General features: G+C 41.7%; 1 protein-coding gene across 2 annotated transcripts; it reads right to left on the reverse strand.

Moving 5' to 3' along the window:
• Positions 1-914: 914 nt before the first annotated feature.
• Positions 915-6,841, reverse strand: bmp2b (bone morphogenetic protein 2b). 2 transcript variants are annotated; one of them, XM_086264127.1, is made up of 4 exons: positions 6,734-6,841; positions 6,383-6,534; positions 5,062-5,429; positions 915-2,165 (listed from the first exon to the last, which is right to left on the reverse strand). In XM_086264127.1, the coding sequence occupies exons 3-4, from the start codon at positions 5,414-5,416 to the stop codon at positions 1,264-1,266; spliced, it is 1,257 nt and encodes a 418-aa protein (XP_086120253.1). In that variant the 5' UTR covers positions 5,417-5,429; positions 6,383-6,534; positions 6,734-6,841; the 3' UTR covers positions 915-1,263. The 2 variants fall into 2 exon arrangements, with proteins under 2 accessions (XP_086120253.1, XP_086120252.1); XM_086264126.1 differs by having other exon boundaries at positions 6,383-6,552; positions 6,734-6,797.
• Positions 6,842-26,976: the final 20,135 nt, after the last annotated feature.

Consider the following 26,976-nt stretch of genomic DNA (forward strand, 5'->3'; position numbering starts at 1 on the left):
AACTCTTTCACTTTTTCATTATCTGATCTGTTATTGTGGCTACACTATAAATTCTCATCTATTCTTTATGGAGCAGTTTTAGTCCGTTTGCTTTAATCTAGATGGAGCATTGTTTCTTTTATACTAACGTTGCAGTATAAAGAGCCAGCCGCGCTCATTGTCTTTGTGAGGAGACCATGTCTCTTGCGCTCTTTTTCGGGTCAGTGTTTGTGTCCTTTGCTGCTGCTGCTGCTGCTGTTTTGTGAAACATTAATTTTCTTTGATTCAGTGCTGAAACACATTAGAGCCTTCTGACTCAGAGATGACAAAGGAAGGCAGCCAAACTCAGAAGTGGGAAGAATCTGTCTGAGCATGTGCAGTATGTGAACAGGTGCAGGTGTGTGTTTGTTTGTCTTCGTTAATTAAAGTGCCAACAGAATCTTTCCTTTTTTTTCTTGGTGAAGGTCTGTTAGTGTGTCTGTCTGCCATAGTCTCAAATCTCACTGTAAATAAACCTCGTGCCCTGTCAGACCTTCCACAGAAGGGCTGCAGTTTCACTTTTTTCCCCCTCCATCTGATAATATTGGTCGGGAGCAGAATAAACATAGACGTTAAGAGAATCTTCCCAGGGATCCATGCAGTGACATGTAAGGCATTAAAAACACGCTCTGTTTTTATGAGCCTCCCGTGGGCATTTAAATTGTCTGTGACCCTACAACGTGCTACAATTCATTACGCCAGTGATCCTATCGCTTTGCCTTCAAAACCTCCATTGTTGTTGGTCTCCGATTACTTTTAGCAAAATAGTTCAGTGCTTGGTTTGCAATCAGTGAAATATAAGCTTCTTGTCACGTGTTACGTTTTCGCAGGTAATTTCTGTCAGAAGCCGATCGTGCAACACTGGAGTGACCACGGGATGTTTTTTTCACGATAAATACACATTATTTATTTACAAATAAAGTGGTTATAATAGAAATAAATACAAAATAGAAATCTGAGCATTATACTTCATGTGGTATTGCACCCATTTCAAAATGTACATCGGAAATACATTTTCAAAACCAGTAAAGGAATATTCCTTTGATTAAAATATTTATTTTTCCCAACCTTATGTAGACATAAATATATTCATATATAGTTTCTTCTTCTTCCGCAATAGCTCTGTTTTCTGTTTCTTTCATATAAATAAATGTCTTCATTGGGAAACTGGGTGTCCATGATAACCTCTGATCTCTTTCTGCCTCTTGTGCCCGCTCGCTCTTTTCTATCCGTGCCACCTGTTTCTCACCGGCAGCCGCATCCCTCCACTACCATGTCTTGGTAGTTTTTCAGGATTACTTTCTCAAATTCGTCCAGGTAGAGCAAAGAAATGGGGCTGAGGTCAGTGGGCACACAACAGGCTCTGGGGATGTTCGAGTTGACTGAGTTGACAAGTGTCTGCACAATGGCGTGGTTAGTAGAATTGAGGTGGTCTGCTAGGGGGAAAGGACATTCCCCATGGCAATAAAAGGCATGGTAGCCAGGGGGTGCCACTATCCACTCATTCCAGCCCACATCACTGAAGTCCACGTACAAGGCATGCCTCTTGCAGCTTGCCTTGTGCTGGTGCTTCCTACGTTGTTTGCGGGGTGCTGCTTGCCTTTTTTCCCGTTTGTGGAGCACTGAGCCCCCGCGGCTGTCGTGGCCATATGTCACAAGCAGCGGCCGAGCCTGAGGCCACGAGTCCTGGTCCTGGTGTAGCGACCGGCTCACCCTGACATGTTTCCTGCGTCTGTGGGCATCCTTGCTGTCCATCTCCCCCTCCTCTGGGTGAATCACCTCCACCAAGAAGCCGTGATTGTGGCCATTCCCAGAGGTCCAATGAGATATAGCGGGACTGACGTCAAAGCTTTCCCAGCGACTCAAAGAGTCCTGCACCATTCGAGTGTCCAGCAGACGTAGTAGAGGTTCCTTGCCCTGAGTGGCAGGAACTCCAAATATCTCATAAATGTTGATACGATGGAGGCCACTAGCAGGAGTACTGTCACTAATGCTGCTTTCGGTGGGGCTTGCAGATCCCATGACCTGATCCCTGTAAATGCGTAGCTCTGCAGAGGTGATGAGTTCCTCATTTGGAATAGAAGTGAGATTAAAGTAGAACTGCTGTGTCGTTTTGCCTTTTAGGCTGGCCAGCGCCTCCATAGACTCTGTAAAGGACAGAAGAGAGACAACCATAGGGTCAGGATCAAGCCAAGAACGTATTAATTTCATACATGCCTAAGAAATAACATCGAGTGGATCTAGTATATGGATCCAGCCAAGCTACCACATGGTTGTGTGAGTGATTGCATGCGGTTGCATGTATGACTCAGTGTAATAGCAGGGAAATGCTCATGGGGATGTAATACAGCGATTAGTGTCATGCTCATAAATTCACCTGGTTAAATGTCAGAAGATGAAAGCAGTGCGCTTCCATCTATCGATAAGATCACACACGCTAGTCAGCCAGACTTCAAATGGCTCATTTGCACTGTGAGAATTGGTTGCTGCGAAATATTTTCATAAGTACACATGAAAAAAAGTTGCACCATATACTGACTTCATCAAAAATGAGAATGGCCAGAAGAAAACTAAAAAGGCCAACTGTTGCGTCAACATTTATTTATAGTGTAGATGTTGCCAGCACTGGAGTATTTCTTTTATGCGTCAAGGTATTAAATTTAATAACTAATTCTGAAATTACAAGGACTTAAGTTACAATTAATGTGACGATAATAAAAGACAAATGGAAAGTAGAGTGTATATAAACTGTATACAGTTAAGATCTTTGTATACCCCTCTATAGTGTACAGTAAATGACAGAAGTCTTAGTAAAAGCTACAATTTTCTTTGAGGCAGCCCTCCCACTTTGAACTCTTACTTTATGAAGATCACAGATGATGTATAGACACACTTTTTAATCTGTTTGGTGCAGCGCCGTAAACACAAACTTTGAACTCTTTGCTTTTTCAAAGGAGGTATTTAGGAAATTCCACCATCTCATCCTAAATCTCCCTCCAGAGGCACAAAGACCTCAATTAGGCCCATCACTCCTTATTTGATGTGGGAAAGCCCCCTGTCTCTTGTTCCCCCTCCTCTGTCCCCAATCCCTCTCTTTCTTTCGTTCCTCAGCTCCCAAATCCCCCTTTCCCTCTGTTCTCTTAGCCCCAAATCCTCTTTTCTTTCTCTCTCCTCCTCTTTCACGTCTTCCTCAATTTCTTTCTGCAACAATATTCTCACTCTCTCTCGTTTTCTGTTCTTTGAGGTTTGGCTATGTGAACAAGTCAGGGCCTGTCACAAACGTGTGAACCACAGATATGAGTGTATCAACATTCCTAATTTCTTTTTGTGCTGCATGCCAAAACATAAGATAAAGGCTAATGCTGGGTCATTCATCAGAGACGTGTCTCTGGCAGCTACTTCCTGTGAAGTAGTGGAAATGTTCTATTTGGCATGGGAAATGGTTATTTTTGAAAACTGATAGCAGTGAAACTAATTATCCTAGTGAAATGAATATCAGGCAGCAGATGTGATGAATGATTAGAGCAGTTTGCTTTGATGTGCTGCGTTTACATCTGTAGATACATGCTTATTATATGCAGCAGCCATCAATTGCGTGTCTCTTGACGTGGGAAGATGAACAACCCAGCAGCTCTGTTAGCACGGGATGAAAGGGCTGGGGGGACCTATGTAAACACAGCCTGAGCGCATTCGTAATGGCCAGTGGTGTCAAGGTGTGTTGGCCGGTTGCAGAGGTTTCCAGTAGCTGGCTGGGGGCAGTCACTCAGCCCAGCTGCCCAGGCCACGGTTGTTTGTAGTGTGTCGGTGTAGCCACTTGGTGTCATTGCACTAGGCCTCTGGAGAGCACCCAAGCAACCACTCAACCACCCCTCTGACTCACCCCTGATGGAAACTTCCCCAGTTAAACACTTAGAACTCTGTATGAGGACTCTGTGTAGAGCCCCTATGGACACAGTAACTTGTATGCTTTGACAAATGGAACATAGACCTTAAGATGGTGAATGGTGATAAAGCATCACTATATGTTTGACAGTAAACACTGTAGTGTTTCATTTTTATCATGCGTGAGTCATTTTAATATCACAGCCAGGTGCAAAAGACAATATAGCCTCAGATCAATAGAATATAAGTAAACCATCATTTTTATTTTCTCAGCTGCTGTTTTTTAAGTTATAAAAGTCCACTTTATTTGTAACTCTGTGCAAACATCTGTGTAGTTGTTGAACTTAGTGCACCTCATCCAGGATTTAGTGCCAGTCTTATATATATATATGAGCAGCATATGTTATCTTTGAAGTGCAGCGAACTTGAACTGAAACACTAAATTCAACAAGCAGTACCGTATCCACCTACAAGCTAAGTGAGCAATTATAGTGTTACTGGAACATGCGTAATGGCGCACTGCACGGGCACAACGGGGATTTGGAAAGACGAATAAGGCGGGTACCCCCCCCCCCCTTTTTTTTAACCAAGAACTAATTTCAGTCTTGTTAAAAATGACTCAGAATTCAGTCTGACACGATGACTTTGTCATAATGCGTGTTAGTATAATGTCATGTCGTGTGTTATTGAAGTAACAGGGTGATGACTATCACCTGCGCAAAGGCACACCGCCCTTTATCCTGCTCCTGTGGTGCGTGTCTGGAAAAACTGTTTTCGGAGCCCACGCAAACACCATCAATTATTAAGAAACAAATTACTCCAGGGATACCACCTCCCTTGATGTTTTAAAACCTCTGACAGCAGCCCCAGGGGGATGTTCGGTTAAATGTTGCATCACAACATATGTGAGAGGTAATTAATTGCGTACGAGATGCTTGTTTGTAAGTCGCGTTACTGAGTTTTAGGCAATCCCGAGCGTATTTAAGAGTAAGTTGTAACTTAGACGCGTGTCACCTGTAAATGACTAAACCTCTATAAAACAGCGAAGACTCTGAAGTTCAGTCTTGACGCACTGAGTCATGTTTAAATATAGGTTTGGGTTGTCTGAGAGAGCCGAGAAGCTTCCCGGCTGACAGGTAAAGGTATGTCACTAATACATACCTTCATGGTGAAAGCTTCTAATCGTGTTGGCCTTGCTGGCGGCTCTCTCTGCGTGTTTCCCCATGCTCTTGGGTCGTTTGGTGCTATGGTCTCCGTTTGCTGAATGCATACGGTAAAGGTCCACCATATACTGCGGCACCACGGCTTGCTTACTTGGGGTCGGCCTGCGCCCCAGTCCAAACACATTGAGAAGCCGAAGCTCAAAGTCGTTGAGGAAGCTCTCTGACTGCTCTGGGGTCTGCTTCCCGGATTCGCTGTATTTCCTCCGGCCGACCTCGGGGATTAGTCCCGTAGCACCTTCCAGCAACACCTGAGCGAGCAGCAGTACCATGAGAGAGCGGACCACGGCGACCATGATCAGTCAGTCCCTGTGGAGAAAGTTGATTTCTGTCAATACACTGGCGCTGAGGTATTGACATGAGGTAGACGCGGCAGGGACCTCACTGCAGCATTCCCTAAACTGTGTGTGATCCCCCTACACAGTCGGAACGATTGAAGGAAATCAGGTTAAAAGGGAAGACAACGCTTCACTTTGAAGTGGGTAAAAAGAGAGAGAGAGCGAGAGAAAGACCCCCTCCGGCAATACAGCGCGTCAAAGCTGAAAGAGAAGTTTGGTCTTAACATGAAGTGATACATGAAAATATCAAGGTGAAGAAGCTCTGAAAGAGAAGAATAAAAAAAACAAAAACGAGGGACTGACTCAGAAAAAACAAATCAAAGGGTTTGCGGAGAGAGATCAGACAAAAAGTCTCCAATTAGAGGAGATAAGAAATCACGTTAGGGGAGGTGATATGAAAAAAGAAATGCAAGTCTGTGTAGCCCGACAGATCACAAGAAGCATCAAAGAATACAGTGAAGGGAAACGGGTTAGTATGCACAGCAGCAACAGATGCAACCAGACGGTGTTACAAGCGTCTGTTTGCAGGGGCTTTGACGGTCGTGTGTAATCATAAGGGATAGAGTTACTTCAAGAGGCTCGCAGGTGTTAGATCTGACGTGCGTACCAGATGTAGCCCGGGACAGGACATCAAAAAACATGAAAAACCTAAGCATCATCTGAGCAGCACGACTTCCAAAGAAACGACCTTTTTTCTCTTCTTCTTTTCATAGTTTTCTCCGTGTGTAGGAGAACGCTTTAACTTTTACGCACACACCCTATAATCACATATAAACCAAGAACTAGCAGGGAGGGGGTCACTTAGAAAGTAAGCTTTTCCTCGTGTAGCAAGTTATTGTACAAACATTTCATTTTTTTTGTTTTACGCCAATTAAGTACTTCAAGTGTTTATTAAAAAGAAAAAAACGTGAGTTTTAATTTTACCTGACGAGAAAGCGCTGTGTCCGGTCGTCGTTCCACCTTTGGGCTCCGATAAATTCCACATTAATTCGTGTTTAATCCACGTTGCTTCTCCTTGGGGGACCAAAGACAGCCCATAGCCTTCGCCGATCGCCTCTCACACATATTATCACCAGCTGCGAATCGGGTTAGGTCTTGGTCAGTCCCGAAAGGAAAAAAAATTATGTGAATTCTACGAGGAAACGGCTTCGCGTAGGCATAACCGATCTAAGTATAAAGAAGCTTCTCTGAACATCTTTACCAGCGAACAGCTGCCTTCTGCTAAAGCTGAACTTTTCTGCGAGAGAGAGAGAGAGAGAAACAGGATAAGCGGACCTTTAAGTGTCGCTCTTTTGGACCTTGTTGCTGCGAGTTGGAGAGCGCGTCGCCTCTCTTCTGTGCGCCGCGCTGGAGTGTTTGAATTGATTGTTGCCTTCTCTTCCCCCAGCGCTCTTTTTGTCGTAGTGATGTCACTAAGGGGATGTCAATCATTTGTCCACAATAAAGCACCTCCTGCGGACCTCTACCCCTGAGGCTCCAAACGTTTTCATGACTGAAAGGCTTGGACATGTAAAATCTCCTTTCCCCCCCCCTACCTACCCTCATTATACATCATTGAAATGAAAACGAAACAAGAGACAGAAGAAATAATAAAGTCAAGAGCAGTTAAAATCATGCTGTTGTTTTTCCAGATTGTTCTTTTTAAATGCTTTTTAGTAGCATCAAAATGGCTTTTGACAGTCCCTAGATGGTTTAATACTCATGTGAATTTGACCACCCCTGAGCAATAACATGTCAGCTCCTGCTGTTACATAAACACATTTTTGACCAGTGGTGTTAATGGCTGGATCAAAAATGTTTAGTTTTTGGATTAAGTCTAACAGATAATGGGTTTATAACTTGTTGCTTTAGTGGTTTCAGAGGATTAGTTGCTGCAAAGTGACTGTCACATTCTCCTGCCGAACTTCACTTTGTGTGAATGTTTGTGCATGTGTGACTTATTCACGCTTCCCCGCTGGCTGCATTAGGCTTTTTCATTCTTTCCAGTTCGCAGCGCTTTATCAATATATCTGTGGCAGTTTTGGCTGCAAGAATTGCTGTCTTATACTTCAGTACTGCGGAGGAGCCAAGTGATAAAATCTTGTAAGAAAAATTTCCCAAGAAGGCAGTAATGTTTTCACTAAGTTTATAATTTAGAGTTCACACAAAATTGCATCTTAAAAAGGATGACCAGTTAAGCGAAACATGTACGCGCACCGGTTGATTTTACTTTTCTAGGAAAAGTACTTGGTTCTTTTGTGTAGCCGTTGAAAGCATGCATGGGTAAGGGAAATTTTGCTGCTTTGTTTTTAGCCTGAGGGGTTAAAAATAGTCCCCACTGAGTTCCTCTGCTCTTATCATTAGGTGATAATGGTGGCTGTGTTTGGGCCAAAGCACACTGATTTCTTCGCAAGATAGCGAGAGATTAAATCCCACAGCGATCACAAGATATTTGTCTTCTTTTAGGACAGTAATATTTTATCAGGGATAATCCTGGATCATCCACTTAGCAATTAAAACACGGCAAGGCCAATGAGTGTGTGCTGCTGTCACAGCGTTCCCTTTCCATTTCTTTGCTGCGTCCAGGACTTGAGAGTTTAACTTTTTTGAGGTGCTGAATCTAATTAGCTTCTTTGAAATATACTTAGCTTATTTGGATCTTATTATTGTTTTGATAATGTATTTATTCATCAGCATCAGCAAATGGTGACAGATTGTGATGCAGTCTTTTTCATGGACTTTAGTTCTACTACAGGTCATTTATTCATAAAGATTTTCTCCATTGTTATGTTAATCTGCTGGCAATTGGGTCTGTGTTGTTGCCAAAATACCACTTGGTAAACCTAGTGGTAAACCCAAATCCAGGTAAAAGCTGCATTCAGGCTGCTGTAGATTGCAGGATAAGTCCTCCCACAGCAAGCTGTGAGCATCTTTAATTACTCGAGTGACAGGATTAGAAACAGAGGGCCTTATCTGATTATTTGTCCGTCTTTTTCTTTTTGCAGGGATTTTTGTGGTTTCACTAAATGATCATGTCAACGTTTGTGTGTGTTTTGAGGGCATGGACATGCATAAATTGTGTGTGTGTGTGTCTTTCCTTTGGCTCAGCTTATGTCAGGCCAGTTCTGAGGAATGTGCCAAGCCAAGGCTGTTGAGGGACTTGATCAGTGATGCCCGGGGTGTTTTGAGAAGATCTTGTGGCTCTGACACTGTATATGTCATTGCTTATCATATCACTGCTGATCTAATTACATGCTGATTGAAAGGACAACATCACAGAATGAAACCTTCACGGCCAGAGAGGGCGGGTAGAGATATGCTATCTCAAACTCAAATGAACGACCTACTGAGAGAGTCTCTGAGAGCCTTAAACTTTGACTTAGCCAGACACTATTAACTCAACAACCACCACTAATGGCATGCTTTTTTCTTCTAGCAAGTATCTGTTTATTTGTGTTTGTAGTAAATATTCTTTCAAAGTTATGGAATCAAATTCAAGGTCACATGTGCTCAAATGGCTCTCTGCTGTTTTAAAGACCTACATGCACTGCTGTGCTGGTTCCACTGCTTATAGGAAAAGGAGAAACAAGCATGTGAGCTGTACAGAGTTTCCCACATGTATGTTTAGCTTCAGCCCCATGCTTTCATAATATATATGTTTTATTTCTTTAAAATACGTAAAATCTTGGAAAAGTCCCTCTCCAGACATTTATTAAAATCCAAAGAACATTTAAATGTTCAGAAGCTGTTTTTTTGAAATGAACATAAACCCTTATGTAAAAAAAGGGCTTTCCCTAATTTAACATGCATATCAATATTGGTCCATGCCTGCTCCCTCATCCTCTTTCCACTGGATCTGTGAGCTTCACTCATAAGTTCTCTTGCAAAATGAAGGAAAACATAGGTCCAGTTGTTAAGTAGTAGAGGAAAACCTGCTGCTTAAACTGTAAATCAGGAGGTCCAGAATAAAGAGAAGGTGCTGTTCAGCAGGTCAACAGTCAGAAAAAGTCAGAAATCAAGTGACAGTTATTAGTTAGTAGCAGTCGTTTAGCTGTAAAACTAAACTAAATGAAACAGTCTCTCCTATATAGACGTTATGCGTGTTGGACTCAAATCATATTCTGTTATTAAAGATAAGGTTGTCACTTCTATTAGTCCCCAGCCTGTAAGTTGGAGGGATTGGTTCCTAATGTGGGTGTTAGCACATCTGTGTCCATGAGGGTTGGTTTGGGTCTAAGTGATCTACATTTTTGTGACTGTGGACTCATCTTTGGAAACTTTGTATTATGTAAACTATAATTGCAAGGTGGACTTCAATGGGCTTCACAGAAGTACAACAGCAATGACTACATGTCCACAGTGTCTCCAGCTGCCCATGTCCACAGCAGAGTAAAGTCGTTGCTTTAGGTTTGTTATGCATGAAACCTGGCTTTCTAAATCCATGCTTTAAAACCTGTCATTGCAACACTGCACTCTTTATCTCACTCTCTGGTGTGCCCTGGTGTGCCTTCTAGCATATAAAAACATCACATTGGCATGTTAACAAGGTTGAAAAAAGGTTTTCAGAAAGTAACATTTCTAGAGACTGCAGGTACAAAGCAAATAAACACAATTTCAAGCTGACACAACCTAAATTTCCCTGATTTTTTTTTTAAAGTCTGCAATGACCCACATGCAGGTCAAAAACAGTGCTGTCGAGCATCTGTCTATCCTCATAACAACAATTTAGCTATAGACTGTTGTTATCAGATTAAACTGGTGGTCTTGGAAATCCTTTTGTCCCAGTCGTAAGGACTAATATGACCAGTCTCTGATCCGACCACTGAGGCCTTAAGTCTGTGCTTAGAATCAACACAACTGAAAATTCCCAGACTCACAAACACAGTCGCACAATCACCGCATTGTCCCTGGTTTGTGACATCTTTTCTCTCTTTGAGTTAAGAGTTGTTTTTCCCCAAATTCTATATAAAAAACGACTGCCTTTGTTTGACAAACGGACGGTAATATAAGGCTAAAATTCAGGTTAGACTGGAAGAAATAGCAAGTTTAGGTTTGTGTTATAAAACCCCGAGACCCCCACATGTACAAATGATACATTATGTAATCATTTAAAAGTCATATTTCTTATTGTTATGCTCCATTTATCATTCAGCTTTGGGGGAAATCATCTTTTCTAACCAGAAACATAATATACAGTAAAACACCACCATGTACTTTTGCTTCATCTAATAGATGTATCTTTTTTATGGAAACTCCCTTATGGCAGAACAATGTGTAATACATGGCACTTTTAAAGAAAGTATAATGAATGTATTGAAGGGGAAATGTTTGAGGTTATTTGAGAGAGATGAGGATAGTGGTGTTTTAACACATAGATCCTGTCAAAAAAACCCAGAAGAAGACATGGCTTATTGTCCTCACTACGGTGCTGTACATGCTCATTTGTTGTCCCGTGGATGTGTCTGTCTGCACATGTTATGGTGGATGTGGACGGCGCAGCCTTCTCTTGTCATCACGCACATTCCACAAGTAAGGGGGCAGACAGAGCCCCGAGATGACACTGCAGATCTAACTATTAGCCTTTCACCTGCTGTTAACAGTAGCTTGGCTAGACACAGGGCCTACATTCCTCTGCCTTGATGTAGCCAGATGTAGTTTTAACAGACTGTATGTGTGTCCCCAGGGAGATAATCTTCAGAGATGTTGTTTGAAACCAGGAAACAATTTGTTGTTATGACTCATCCCTAATTAAACTGCAAGGCAGTGGCGTCTTTTTAATTTAGAAACCAGTAATATCTTCATCAGTCCACGTGTTTGACAGCAGAAGCACGACTGCTGCACTACGCTAAGCACGTGCACATGGTGCATGAAAGAGATTGTGGCAAAATGGGACACATTTCAAATAGGTTTGTCCCAAAATGGAAACCCACCAAGGTCAGAGACGGCCAGCTAGAAAGCCAGAGTCAATATTTATGGATACTGAACATGTGGCACGCTTCTCTACCCACTAATTTGAGCAACAAGTCCACCTCCAGATTATACGACCTCTCAGAGATCACAAGAAAGGGTCCAAACCTTGCTCGCATGGTTCAAATATTGAGAAGTACGCTGAGGTTGGTCGCACACAAGAAGCTGTGCGTAATTTAGCAAATTGGCAGAGTGTTTATTTGTTTGTGATTTAATTTCCTGTGTAAATAGGGTGCAAGAAAGTTTTGATCAGCGAATCGTGGTTGCTCCTTCATCCACAGAAGTTGTTGCTATTTTAGATATTATAATTATTGTATTGTAAAATCACTTTGGGCTGGCTTTTGTCAAAAAACAACAATAAAAAAGACTTTTACACTCAAATCCTCCAACATAAGTCTAAAAAAATAATGTATTATGTTATTAGATGCATCTTTTGAATTTCATGCAGTGTCTTTTTTCGTGCCTGGTTTGCTAACCTGAACAAATCACTGCTGTAAAATCAGTATCAGCAGTGTAAAACATTTAGCTCTGTACTGACCTCACACAGTGACAATTTACATTAAGAATCACATAAACATTTTTAATACATTTAGCTAGTTAACTAGTTGGTATAGCTGCACTGCAGCTACTTTGATTTTAAAGAGAGAGGCAGAAAGACATAAATACAGGGATCTGCCCTTTGAATGCAGCTCCACACATAAAGACACCACGCGTCACTCAATTATATGTCTGCATGATTAGAAGCTTGGGCTACGTAAACAGCCAGCGTCAAGATTTACATTTTACCGCTTAAGCACAAGCAGCTGTTTACAGGCCAAAGGAGGAAGGAACACTTAGCAAGCATCCATACATGATGAGGAATAAGGAACATGCATCTTCAGCAGATGATGCTTTCAAGATGTTTTCAATTCAAGGTTGTTTATGTAGATCTAATGGAATATTTGGTTCGAATATTAAATTGCTTTTTAATCTCTCAGCTCTGCTGCTTCTGGGTTTTAAACATGTAAGTCTTTGCAAGCATCCATTTGAGTAAAACTGCTTTTAAACCCCCATCTAAAGTGATGCTTGTTTCTGTGGAACTACATGGGCAAACACACATAGTGGAGTACCATGACCTTTAGAATAAAACACATACTGGCAATATATATTTAATCAGGTTCTGTAGGTGATGAAATACCAAGACTCATGCATAGATTCATATATACAGTATCAAACAGTCTTAAGTCACTTATTCTTTTGTATTTTGCTTCCCAGGAGACTTTCTTGTCATTTTTAAAAGTGAGAATAGTTCTCAAACTTTTTCTTTGGAGATTTTCTCATTTTCTTTCCAGTCCTTGTGCCTGACCACTTCCAGAGAAACACATGACCTGTGAATCATTCAACAAAAGCTGCTAAGTCGGGGGGGGATTAGTTGTATCTACACATAATAGAAAACTTAGCAAAGACACCATTTTAAGTTGTATCTTTAGGCATTTGTTCCTATTTCCTTAGCTGAGTCTACAAAAACTGCCAAAGATAACATAGTTAGACAGGCATAAAACAGCACTTTTGCAACAATAAAGTGATTCCCAAAGAGATATTAGCTGAAAACTTGGCATATCTAGGCGTGGAAGGCAGTGTGCCCTTAAAAACTGAGAAAATTGGACAAATGCAGGACAAAACAAGAAGGTGAGGCCTAAAAACCTGTCTATATCTGAGAAAGAGTATCTGATATTCATATCCTCTAGAAACTGGAAAAATCCAGCAAAGACCTGACACAGGACCTGAGAGGTGCATCTGGCCCTTCAGTTGATCCATCTGCTGTTCACTGAGCCTCATCAGAAATGGTTTCGTGGTACGGTGGCTGTCAAGAAAAAAAAGGGAGACGTGGAGAAAAAGCTCAGGAATGCAAGATTAAACCTGTGGTAATCTGTTTTATAGCACGATGAACCCAAATTTAAAATGTTTTATTCAAATCATCGTCAAAATGTATAGAGGTACATATATATATGGTAAAACACGGTGAGGCTTTGTCATGGTTCGTTTCAGTTAGTGGCGTTGGAGATCTTGTCAAAACTGATGGAATTATGAAAGTAGATTGTGATTGGTCTCCCCGGATCTCAACAATGTTAAAGCAGTGTGGACTCATCTTGACAGAAAACAGAACAAAAGGCAGCCAACATCCAAAGAAGAACTTTTAATGCCCTTAAAGAAGCCTGGAGAACTATTCTCAAAGACTGCTTAAAAGAATTAGAAGAAAGCTTGCTAAGAGATTTCAGGATGTTTTGGCCTTATATACTGTATTTCCATGTATATGTGTACTTGTTTAATAAATTGCTGCACCTATTTTCCTAACCCTAGGAATATATAAAGAAAGTGTGTGAAAAGAGTGGCCAAAGACTTTTTAAAGGTACTATATATATGTGTGTGTATATATATATATATATATTTTTTTTTTACTTAAATGCTCACTTTCACAGAAATCCCTATCAGTTGTAGAAGATGAGATTGAACCATTAGATGACGTAGGATATTGCTTAAATCTGTGTGTTTATCAAATGTAAGATACTCTGAAGGTTAAACAAAGCTGATAAATGTCATATCAAAGAGAGCAAGGTCAACTATAATAACATTAACAATTCTATTACATACCAAAAGCTGTGAAGAGTGTTTGGTTGTAAGTCTGTGTATGTAAAAGGGGATAAACAGAAAGATTAATATCCTGATTATATAAAAGTAGCATTAAGTAGCATTAAGCATGTTTAGGAATTTTGAATTCTATTAAATGGTTCTAAATTCTTAATATGATCTGGTCCTCTTCTCTCATTGAAATCACCAGAATCTGTGGAGTCTCTATCTATTCATGCATTTATGTGCATGATACATTTATGTGTAAATGCAAGGTAGCAACAATTGGAGCTCAGCTATGCAGATCACCTGAAAACTCCTGTTTCTCAAATGTCCCTTTGAGACTGGCTCCATAAGAAAACATTATACACTTCTTTGTTAAAATGCTCAGTAGTGCAATACAAATAAGCGGGTTTACAGCCTGGTAGTATAAACAGTTTTGAAGCTAATTTAGTTATGCTGCTAATTTAAAGCTAATTGTAGCCATTTAAATTGTATTAATGTTAGAATTTAGGTATTATTAAGTGTGTAAACACTCTGAATGACAGGTGATTGACCAGCTCACTTGTGGGAAAACAATTCCCACAAGTTGGAAAGTACATTTTGTTTTAGCCTGTATTTTGTTTCTAGGGTTATCTTCCCTTTTCATAGGAATTATTGCTAATCAAGCTAGTTAGCCTGTGCTATCATTAGCTGATAACTCTACAGCACTACTCTCCTGCTCAAAGATGGTCACCTGTGGTTTCAAGGCTGCTGACTGCCAGAATGCAACACTCAAGGCTTTGACAGTGTGGCCAAACCAGATGATATTATCATTGTGGCTACAGTTATTTACACTGTATAGTTTTGCCAAAGTAGAAGTTCAGGTTTGGCTAATGAACTAGTTGTTTAAACAAGAAACAAAAGTTACACTTCTTGACTAATTGAAAAGACAGAAAACCCTTAAAGACATTCAAACTAAACACAGTTTAAATGGATTTTAGGTACTGTAATAGCTGTGCTAACCAGCACCGGAAAGCACAAGTGTCATTTATTTATATTTATACCTTGCATTAGAGTATATGTAAAAGTGGCGTTGTAACATTTTTGAACAATGCATCTAACCAATTAATATTTCTGACACGGACTAGCAAGATCAGCAGTGGTTAAATATCGAGTTGACTTAACATGCCCATTCCTAGATGTCCTAAGTCATAGCGATGCATACTAATCGTCGCTAAGATAAACTTGATAACTAGCAGGCGAACAAGCAGAATTTTTCACAAAGGAGCTGGAGGAGACCAAAACAGAGCTAAAAGGGAATCCTTAAGTTTGCAAGGTAGCTAGAAGCACAACATCAATTGAATGCTAATTTTGCCCTGAAACTGCCAGCTCTGAGGCTATGGCAACTCTTCATTAACAAGTTTGTCTTATCTGTTTACAGAATCAACTCTGAGGCACCTGATCAGAAAATGACACGTAAGAACACGCTGGCTGGGCTGCTGCTAATGTTTCAGTATTTTGTTTTCTCCTGAGAGTTTAAAAGTTAAGTTCTAAAACAGAAAACATCTTATTTTTCATCATGTTTTTTTTAAGCTGTTGTGAAAAAATATCTGCAACATCTGTATACAAGCATATATATATATATACACACACACACACACATCTGTAGCCAAATGCAAATACTGGCTTTCACAAAACCTGTTTCATTGTTGTATTTCATTATCGTGGTGTCGTGCCGAGTCTGATCCCAGCCGTGCAGCCTTGGGGAACAGAACACCAGGCTTGTCTGACAGAGGGAGAGAGAAGGCTAGTAGGCTATAGGGAGGACCTGATTGTACTTTGGCATCCACAGAATGACATTATAGCTGTGCGGTTTCATGATAATAATAATCTTCAGAGCAGCTGTATAAACATTTAACTGACATCCACTCCCTGGGCATGCAGTATGTATCTTTAACTTCTACTAGGGCCAGTCTGATGCAACTATTCATATCGCCGCCCATCTCTCTCTCTCTCCTTCTCTCTCTGCTTGAGATATTTGATCCATGTTAGAATTTGCTGTAAATGTCAATGGAAAATGAATGTTCATATCGCATTAAGCTTTTAACGTTTGAAAGAAAAGCACACTGTGTTACGAGAACAAGCTTAGCGAGATGAGTTACTGTTTGGACCCACACAGAGCTCTGACAGTTGTCTTATTTCATTTGGTTTAAAAAACAGTTTTCAAAATTTTAGGACTTAACACAGGCTAATAAATTTAGACAAACCCCTTGCTCTGGCCTCTCACAATGTAGACTATTTCCTGGTAACATTTGTCTTAATTCCTGGCAGTTTGTGTAAATATTTATGCCACTAAACTAACTCTTCTGTATACAGTAAGCCCCCCAATCTTCCCTGGAATGCGATTTAATTGGCGGTTTCCTCTGTTTATCCTGTTTCATACGGTTATGGGCGAGCTTACTGTAATGAATAATCAGGTAGATAAAGTGTAGCCTTAAATTAAATGTCCTCCTTAAAGAAAATCAAATGAAGGTTAATACCTGCTTCATGCCCCCTGTCTGTAATTCACGTTCTCTCATCACATGCCAGATTACCATTATGTGTCATTTGTAATACAATAAACAGACTCCAGATGGCTTGGATTCTCTTGAATATACACAGAGCAACAGAAGCTATGGGGAGAGCTGCTGTATTTTACTCTGCCTTAGTAAGCCAGGCCAGCTCTCTTTCAGCTGTTGGCATGTTATGTCCTGAAAACTTGCTTGCATAGTCTCATGCTGTGAGACAAGCAAATGAGGACAATGATTGAAAAAAGGTCCAGAGATTGAAGATTAGTGTGCGTTTTGTCGGTTACAATGAGAGTAGATGACTAAGCTTGGACAAATACAACGGTATTGATTCCTTTTGCCTGCATTATATCCACTGACATTTAAATTTGTCAAGCTGACAGCTTTGCAAGCTATATCAAAGTCTTTCACTCGCTGCTTGCACATCTCTGACATCGCGAGGCGGAGCCGGCAATGTAAGCGAAAAGCGAGAAGAGAGCGTTTCTGATCTCCCGATTCATCTTGGCTCCTGCCTTGTCATTGCACGCTGTGCTTTTTATATCCATATTGTGGAGTTTTGCCACGGCACCACAAACGGACATGTGTGAAAGCTGGTTCCTTTCAAAAACGCACTAAAGCATATGCGTGACATATGAGACGTTGGCTGCAAACTTATCTAAACACCTCTGTTATGATGGGTATCTCACATCCGACAGTGATTTATCTGTTAACATTATTTGGCCCCTCTGTGTTTGGGGCAGGGGACGAGGAAAAGACCACTCGTTTGGTTTATGCATGGATCATTGAGGAACACTGGGCCTCTTGTCAGTATGTCAAATTTTACCCTAGAATGAAACATTGTATTTTCCTAACCTGGTTAAGTAATCACATTACCTAAGACTCCATAAAGTGGAACAAACAGTAGCTTATAATCCCGACTTCTTTTTATGTGCCTTGAGTGACAGATTGGCTTTCATCAAAGAGGCAGGCAAAGAAGTTATATAGTCATTTTGCTATGCTAAGAACACTAAATTGATCCTCATATGTGGAACATCTGGTGAAAAGCAATTTCCACCCAAGTGTTTTAGTATTTCCTCCTAATTAATTTCACATGTACATGACAAGAGAGAGCGGTCTCCCAGAACCATAGCACAAAAGCCAGCTTTGTTTCACCATAAGAAAAGTAATCTGTGGTCCGGGGTTGAAAACTGTCTGTCGCTTTGATGCCTGAAATCAATGCTGAAAGCTGCATTTTGGTGGGGCTAAAAAAAGTCACATCTTGCTCCCTAGTGACACAGTCAGGCTAAAGGTTTACATTTACATTCAGTCAAGTGGTGACTCGTGGAGCAAGCGGGGCACGTCGGACAGAAAAAGCCGAAGGTGAAAGAGAGCAGGCACAGGAGGAGTAAAAGGGTGAGTGTTAAGCTGCCAATCCAAGCCATAATGAAGGAGTGTGAGTTAAAAATGCAGACTATTAGAGGAGCTGTTTGCATTCTCCACCAAATGCTTGAAACTGTGACCCACGGCACCTTAAAGCAGCAGTAATGTGAAACAAATCCGCACTGAAATACACATTTTTCACTCCTGTCTTTAAGTCCACACATCTTCTGCCCGACGATCTCACAGATTAACCATTAGTGTCACGCAGCAGACCGACTGTATATCACAGCTGTCTGAGAACCCGGCGCCTCAGCTCGTGGAGGTGAGCGTGAGGCAGCTGTGAGACACAACACTTCTTGTTTTTACATGTCGAGATGACAAGTCAAAAGAGCTCCTAGAACAGCAGATGAAAAGTTGGCTCGATCAGATTAATCATTAAAGTGAGAGATACGAGCACACTGCGGCATTGTTTTTAACACAATCTTGATGCCGCTCAATCTGAGACCTCTGTTTGAATAGGGCGTCTGGGACCACCTGGATGAATGTAACTTTTGTTTGCCAAAACCACACATTTCTCACCTGAAGGTCTCTCTCTCTCTCTCTCTCTCTCTCTGTCTTTTTTCTTCTTTTTTTTACAATGGGGTTTCCCCCCCAGAGAGTAAGAGAGTCTGCTTTTCATCTCCCCAAGCTCTTCATCTTGAGAGGAGATGTGATGCATGGCCACAGAAGGAATAACTGTCCAGAGGCAGCTAGCGGAGGTCTTGTCTGTGTATAAGTGAACATGAATGGGTGGTATTTACCCACACAGATGCAGAAGTGAGATACAAGCAGGTGTTTACAGGGGTGTTTGAAGTTGAAGGGAGATGGTGTGCTCCGATTAGAGCCTCGAGGAAAGCGCGTACTGTAGGTGTTTTAGCCAACACAGAATGAAAAATTCCTCATCCCTCCTTATCTTTTCATTTCTTCTTCCCATCTGCTATGTGTTTTTAAAGCTAAGCTTGACTTTCAACTCAATTTGGCACAGCGGAAGCATGACATATTGCCATTCCAATCATGTTCTTGCTTTGCCCCCCTTTTTTTATACTACCAGTGACAAAATAGCCGGTGTTGGGAAAGAATCCATTGCGCTAACCTCCAAGTCAGTGGCTTTGTTTGTTTTCTTTTTGTTTGCTTCTTTGTATGATAAAAATAATTTAAGGATTTCTATTGTTCTGGAGACCACCTTTACCTCCTTTTGTCGTGATGTTCAGCTGAAGCATCCAGTGCTCTGCTGTCTGCAAGTGAAGAAACCCTCCTTTCTGTTGCAGCTTCAAAGCATTTTTGCCTGAGCGGCAGAGTTACAGGCTCTTTGTGGCATAGGTTATTTGTCAGAGGGTTTGGAGAGTGACTTGTTTTACTCTGTTCTCTTAAAAAAAAAGGTCCGTCCGCGAGTGCTCGAGCAGTCTAAAGTTACAGCCATGAGCCCCGGTATTACAACCTGATGACTGACAGGAAAAATGGGGTGAGCTCTTTTTGCCGGGCTCTAACAAAAACACCAATAAGATGAAGAGGGAAACAACAGATTAGACTACTGATCTCAATCTGCTCTCCTTTTGGTTATTGGGAAATAATAGCTCTGAAAAGGAAGTCATTTAAAAGGGGCCTTTAATCAATTCGCCTTTGACGAGCAAAGCGGCATGAAAGGCTGCAGCGAGAGGGAGAGCGTGCTCCTATAGCCCTGAATGTTTTTGGTGTGTGGGGGGAAATACGGGAGAGATGGGCTCTAATTTGTGTTCTCATGGTGTCCAAGCATCTCCAAAGCACTTGATCACCACCACAGCAGGCCTTGATGCCATGTGTGAGTGTAAATGGTTCCAAGGCTCCCTGGTGGTAAAAATCCCATTGCCAGAATGACCACCAACTCGAAATGAAACAGTACCCTGTTTTTAAAAGGTCCCATTAAAAAAAAGCGTTTTTTTTTTTTAAAGGCACATAAGGTAGCAATTTCCTTCAAATATGGTGTAGCCTGATAACTGTTGAAGTAACTGACACCATGTCGCCGTAAATGAAAGATTTTTACAGTGTGTATGAAGCATTAGTTAGATTTAAGATAGTAAATGTTGAGGGCTTTTGTTTTTTTTTTTAACAAGTTCTAATTGTATGCAGACATTTGCGACCTCCACACTGTATTACATTCTTGTCATCACTGTAATTCTTTGCCTCTTTTGTTTTACAGTAACAGCCAGAGTAGTAGGGTCTGTGTACAGAGTGATTACTTTCTTCATTCCAAAGCATGCACAAATCTGTTTTAAGTTCAAGAGAGGAGGAACCCTTTAATTTAAACCCTGAAATGAAGTCATTCATTCCCTGTTCAACTGCACTGCGACCCATAAGGTTAGGTAAACAAGTGCCCCTTGCATTACTGTCAAAAAGACCCAGCCCCTTGCTTTGCTGTGATGTAAACTCCCTCAATCTTTTTACAGTGTGCATGAGGGGAAACTGGCTGGAGATGGAGGAAGATATTTCTGTTTCTTTTTTTTTTTTTTGATAAAGGAGGGAAGCAAAGTCAGTACCTGAGTCTGTTCTCAGGAAGGTGTCCTACAAGGAAAAACGTTGCCTTGTTCCAAAGCAGAAAACTGAGGAAGGGAGGACAGGCCACAAAGCGCTGAGCCCAGCAGGCCTGCTCAGATCTGTTACCAGCTCCAGCTCCAGCACGGCCTGGAATGTGAAGAATCCTACTGGGCTGGGGTTCTAGTGCAGGGGTCCAAACCTCACATTGCTGCTCATACTCATTTTTCCTTCTCTCTTAGTATTGTATTTGGATAGGTGATTGTAATGTAGCAGGAATGTAGAGTGAGAGTTCTGCAGAGAGCTGTGGACAAAGTTGAAGCTGTAGTCGCGAAACATAAGGAATCTGCTCGGCCTGAATATTATGTGGAGATTCCTGAGATTTTAAAGCAAGAGTCAGCGATTAAGAGAAGGAAAATCAAACAAAGCATCTGTTTATTTAAAAAGAAAAAAAAATCAATGAGCAGCCGCAGCTCTGGCATGACTAAGAATTATACTCACTAATGTGACACTAATTGCTTCTTACTCTGTCAGAGGACAAGAGAGAGAAGAGACAGAGAGAAAGAGGATGAGGAAAAAAAGGGAGAGAGAGTACCAGGTGCTGACTGAGGGCAGTAATGACTGCCAATGGAATGCCTACACCCATAATCCTCTCTGTCATTGCTGACAGATCCTCTTGACCTCTGAACTTCTGATGTAAGAAAGGAAAAGAAAGGAAGTCACAACTTAATAAAATTACCCAATGGTTAGCACTTGTTTGGGAGTGGCAGTTGTCATTGGCTGTTTGATTGTTGGACTGTTTGGACAGTGAAAAAGTTGGTGATATATATATTTTTTTCAACATTTCATTTGAGAATCAGTAAGATGGATTTTAACCTCCCACTGCTTTTGATTTGCCCTTTGATAGGAGCTGCGTGCATGTGTGCACGCCAATAAATAAGGTCAAAGGGGAAGGATTTCACAACAATAGCAGCGAGGGTGAAAACTGAGATACGAAAAGGTTTTTACGTGTTGCCTCTGTGCATGTCAAACAAAACCACCCCCCCATTTTTCTCTCTTAGTTTTTGCTCTGATATGGCCTCTCTATTGCTTTCTGTGGTTAGCCTGGCTAATCAGTCACACATTACATGAGTATCTGCAGACCTGACAGGAGATGTGTGTGTGCTGGAGGTGCACTGCGATCTATATTTCAGCAGGCAGGCTAGGTCTGAAGATTTGGGCCAAAGCTGTCATCGATTCCCTCTGCCTTGTCATCAGCCTTATCTGATCACACTATGTTGCTCCCTCCATGTTCTCCTCCCTAATGGCTAATGGAAACACAGACTTGCTGTTCTTTGGACTTTTAAGGGAGGGCTTCCAGATGGGCTATTAAACAATTTGTTCAGTTTAGTAGCTGTTTTTTGTTTAATGTGTTATCCCCTTTTTCTCTGGACTCTCTGGACAGGGACATAGGACAGCCAAGAAGACAATGCTCAGTCATTTTTTGAGGGAGTGAAATGTAACATTAAGATGTTCTGCCTATTTTAACGTTTGCTTGTTTGCTATTTCAGCGCTTATCTTGGAGTTGACCGGATTGAGTGAAAAGAGGATGCATTTATCTGTGACTTGAACACTTCCGGTGCCCTCCGTGACAATAGGGCAGCAAACCCTGTAACTGGAAGTAAAGTATAACAGAGTCCCCTCGACACCCTGTAAACTCTGTAACTAGCAAACTACCACCTTTGCCGCTGCGCCTGAGAAGTTTGAACTCCGTGTATGTATTTATTTTAGACAGTTGCTTCTCCATCATCCTTTTATGTTCATCCTACAGATCATATAGGACTAGAGGATGATACTGTTGTGTACGTTCCTGTGTGTGAGCGTGTCATCATCATGTTTCAGGCCCTACTCTCTTCCTCCTCCCGAGTCTGCTGCACTGACAATTCGTTTGACAAACATGCAATCACCGTAGTCACAGACAGCCCCTTTAGTTAGGGTAGAGCGCAGTGTGAATTATGGTTGAGATGGAAACCTTTGAATTATGGGTAAGCTCTGAAGTGCCTCTCGCACAGGGAAAGAAGAAGAGGAGGAGGAGGGATCTATGTAGACTTGTGCCACAGAGGAGTGCTGACAGAGACCTGGCTCGGCAAACTGCAGCAGAACCAGAACAGCAAGAGGCTAACCCAAACACGGACCAGCAGAACCGGAGAAACCCAACTCGGGCAGGGTCAAACGGTGCATCTCACCGCGGAACAGTAAAGGAGGTTGACGGCGTGTAACCTCTTACCATTGAATCCACCGTTTGCCTAAGCCAGCTCCGCGAACACACGCTTGGAAACAGCATTGCAGACATTCCAGCCTAATTGTACATTTGTCCTCTTTCAAAGTGAAGAAGTGTTAGGCCAGATACAAAGAATCTTGGGATAGGGCGATAGCGCCAGGATCCGTCCCTAGCCTCCTGAGGGCTATTTAAAGGTGCAGTAGGCTGTATTTTCCGCCGCACAGTGAGGCACCCACCCTTCCGCCTGGCTCCATATTGGAACCAGATGCTGCTGCATGCGAGGCCCCACTAATTTAAGTGGACAGGGCAGATGGAAGCGACTCGCCCTGTATGCATACCACCCCCTGTTGGCTTTCATGTGATGAAAAATCTTTGCAATATGGCGGGGGAGGTTCACTCAGTGATTCATCCATGTGCTGTACGTTTACACATTGACATATGCACGTGCTCTGGTGCTGTTTGTAACTTCTGTGCCCAACCAAAGATAGATAGCAACACACACACACACAAAGACTGTGGATGCAGAGAAAGAAAGTATTTCTGCACCATCTGTAGACTTGAAAAAACATTAAGCTAATATTAAAAGAAATTGTATATCTGCACACTGAGAGCAGACAGTCTCTAAAATATGTGATATTGTTGGCATGCTCTATACCACTTGCATTCTGTTTAAAATTTATATTAAATTCCATTCAAACTCTGAATTGGTTCAGAAACTTTTGTGCTTGCCTCAATAGAAAAATACCACCTACTAACTTACTTGTGAAATTTCTCTTTTTCTTATTTATATTCAAAACATTCAGGCAAGTGCCGAAGTCTTTTCTGACAGCTGCGTATTATGTTGAATTTAGGTAGGTAGAGGAGAAGGACTATAACCCTGTCAGCAAACGCTCATCACCTGGTAGGAAGACAGTGATGCGGCGCTAAGCCTGCAACCCTATCCCACCATAAATTACAACGGCTCCTAGCAACCACAAGAACTATTGTATCGTTTCTTAGTATGCGTCCTCGTCCGGTATGTGTGGAAGTGCACGTGTGATGTAAGTGCATATGTATAAATGTATGTGTAGCTCTGCATAAGAAGTAGCCCTCCAAAGTGTGTCCTTTGTCTGTTGAGGTGACAGGTAATTGTGTCAAGGAGGATGGAGGAATTATGGTTGAGAAGCAATCTGAAACGTTGCAAAGCTTTAGAGCCAAACCCTCACTGGTGGTTAATTGCTGTGTGACTCTGCTGCACGCAGTCCGTTTGCTGGGCCTAACGTAGCGTGAAATGGATATGTAATGCCTATATATTCTACTTCAGTGTTTTGTCTGTAGCGACATACTGATTTAACTGTTTGGAAATTCTGCGTCACTGCATTTTAAAACAAAAAATCTCCCAGCTCTTTACAGGATTTTATGACTTATTTATTTTATTTCAACCAACCTGGAAAGTTTCCCTGCACTGACGGTCATTTGCAGACCTGTTGTCTCATCCCCTGGGATCATCTGGTAAATGTACACTAACTGTGCAGCAAAAACTCACAGATTGGACAGGAAATTTCTTCTTTGATAGTGCATGTTTGTTTAGCTGGACTCGGTTGGCCTCTGTTGACCTGTCTTCTCAAGTTCAGCAGTCCTCAGTCAGAGCACTGCTTTGCACCAACAGCCATCCACCGACAAAACGTATTTGTTGCTTAACAATACACATACGAGTTTTATATGGACCGCTCAGTTTCTATTGTACAAAGTGGGAATGTAAAAAGAAATATAGAAATTTAACAGGGTGGTAAAAATGTGGCTGATGGTTGAAACAATTGCTCAATGTCAGGAAATGCATTTAAATTGATCGCTTAAAAATAAAGTGGGCTCAAGCCAATGTTCTACTTTTAATCAGTGTAATTGTATTGACCATTTTCCAGTGCATCATATCAGAAGAGTGTAACAATGACTTTTTAAATACATTAAAGGAACACAGTGTGCAGAATTGTTTGTGTTTATCAGAAAATAATGTTAATGGAGAATGAGAGCACCTTTCGATTAAGAAATCCAATTGCAGCTGCAGCAAAACATCCATAAATACTGTACATTGAGGAGTGCGCACAAACACAGAGGGGTTCAGGGGTTGCATTGTTATCACGGATGCCCTGTGGCTGTGATTAAGCACTGTTTGCACTACACTTCTGGTGTCCTAAAGCTTAGCTAGATGTCACAGGTATGATAGGAATGCTTGAGTGCAGAGGGCAAGAAGGGGTCACAGCTAGGATGTAAACATCAACATTTTCTTTCTTAAAAGGATTTAGGCCCACTTGAAGGAAAAAAAGCTCTACCGCAGCACAAAGCCTGATCCCTAGCACCTGGCTTTAGGCACAGACCTATGACCAGCTTCCCCCCCATCTAATCCTCATTTAAAACCATTGGAGGGGGCTTAAAACTGACCTCAGATCAGCTTCTGAGTTTGACTATAGGCTTCATCAGCACCGGGTTGTTGCTGCGTGTAGGGATTGGGAGAGAGGCTTTGGCTGCAGATTGCTATCAGAGCAGACAGGAGTTTTACACCCTCTCTGGAACTGTGCCATAGTAGGCTGTGGACAATAGACCCTTTGTGCATTGCTGATTGGCAGATCTACTCATAACAAACACGCTAAATTGTAAAGTCAGAGTGGGAGGTGCAAGGATCTGATAAATCCTGGTTTTCATTAGACACAATGATTCCCTTTGCTTTGTCTCAAGATGTCAGTTTTGAAATGACAACTGGACGTTGTGTAACTCAAAGATGACTAGGGGAATACCATACAGGCAAGCTATCACTATGAAAGTAATAAATGGACGAAGAGACATAATACATGTTTCATTTGATTTCACTCCAGAACAAAAACCCCACTTCTGTCACAGCTGTATGGATATGGTTTGAATTAACCTCACCATCTCCCCAGAGGATGAGCTGTAATGATGCAAATTTAGGGCCTTTTTGACGAGACCTTGACACTTGATATGTTGGTCGACTCCCAGTTTCATTTTGGTTTCAGGAGACTCCACTGACACTGCTGGAAAGAAGAAAAGAAGAACTAAGAAAGAAAGTCTTTAGTGATACAGACCTGCAGCCCCATCTACTGTTGCGTCATACGGTATTAGCAAAAGATGCCCAGATGCAAACATGTGGGCTGATCCTGTCTCTCTTAACCAGAGCTATACCAAGCTGATAGGGAAAGTGGTCAACACGAGTGACAGTCAGTTTTTCCCTCACTGGGAAAAATAGACTTCATGTAGCTACATCTCTACATCTTTCTCCCCCTCCTTGCTCAGTCTGCCTCAAACATGTGACCATGGTTATGCTAACGCAGCATGGGATGTGAACCATTTTTAGGCTGCGGCCACAACCGTGGCATCTGCAACCCTTCCAATGGCCTCCTCTGGAAATTGCAAAATCTGGATGCATGTGGCGGATGGATAACTTTAAGTAAATGTTCATTGAGACAGAGAAAAACTGCAGTTATTGTGAAAACCTGGGCTGTAGTAACCTCTGAATGAAAGACTTAGCGATTGTTTATTTGGCTTCTTCGCTTGCAGGAACAGTTTTATAAGTAAAAACAACAACAAATGCTGCTATGTACACAGCCTCATGCCTGCAGTGCCTGCTATGGTGCTGCTTTGGTAATCTGTAAGTGCTACACAGAGCATAGCAGACCAACATCTACTTGTTGTTGCTGTGTAATGCCTTATAGTTGCAGTGTTTTTTATGATCTGTGTGTGTGTGTGTGTGTGTGTGTGTGTGTGTGTGTGTGTGTGTGTGTGTGTGTGTGTGTGTCTTCCTCGTTCTGCTGAACTCTGCGTTGGTTCCCTTGCCTGTACAAACCCCGCGAACACTCAGCCTATGCTCAGGGTCATTACCCTCGGGCCATGCGCTACTGGTGTTTTGAAGGACTGCTTGCAAGTTCATCTCAGACCATGAGTTCAACTTCACACTGTGGTTAGCTTACCAACAAATACATGCAAAATGAAATCCCTTCGTCTTTACCGTTACTCTGATCTTTAATATTCTGACCCACATTTATATTTTCACTCACTGAGATCTAATTTCCTTTGCAGGCAAATAAACTGTATCGTTCCTCCACACCTGCAAAGGTGTAAAATGAACAATTACCACTTTTTCTGAATGGTTTGAAAAGACTGTGTTTTCCCTCTCTGATCATTTTGACATGCAGGTTATGAGTTCTTTGTGACGGACTGAAACTGCCCCCCAGCTGCACCCCTGCAGGTGAATGATGTCT

Source organism: Aulonocara sp. 'chitande type north' Nkhata Bay, linkage group LG15 (genome assembly GCF_057382095.1).
Source record: "Aulonocara sp. 'chitande type north' Nkhata Bay isolate Kocher_YH1m ecotype deep benthic linkage group LG15, A_spYH_male_GT1.1, whole genome shotgun sequence".
Taxonomy (NCBI): Eukaryota; Metazoa; Chordata; class Actinopteri; order Cichliformes; family Cichlidae; genus Aulonocara; species Aulonocara sp. 'chitande type north' Nkhata Bay.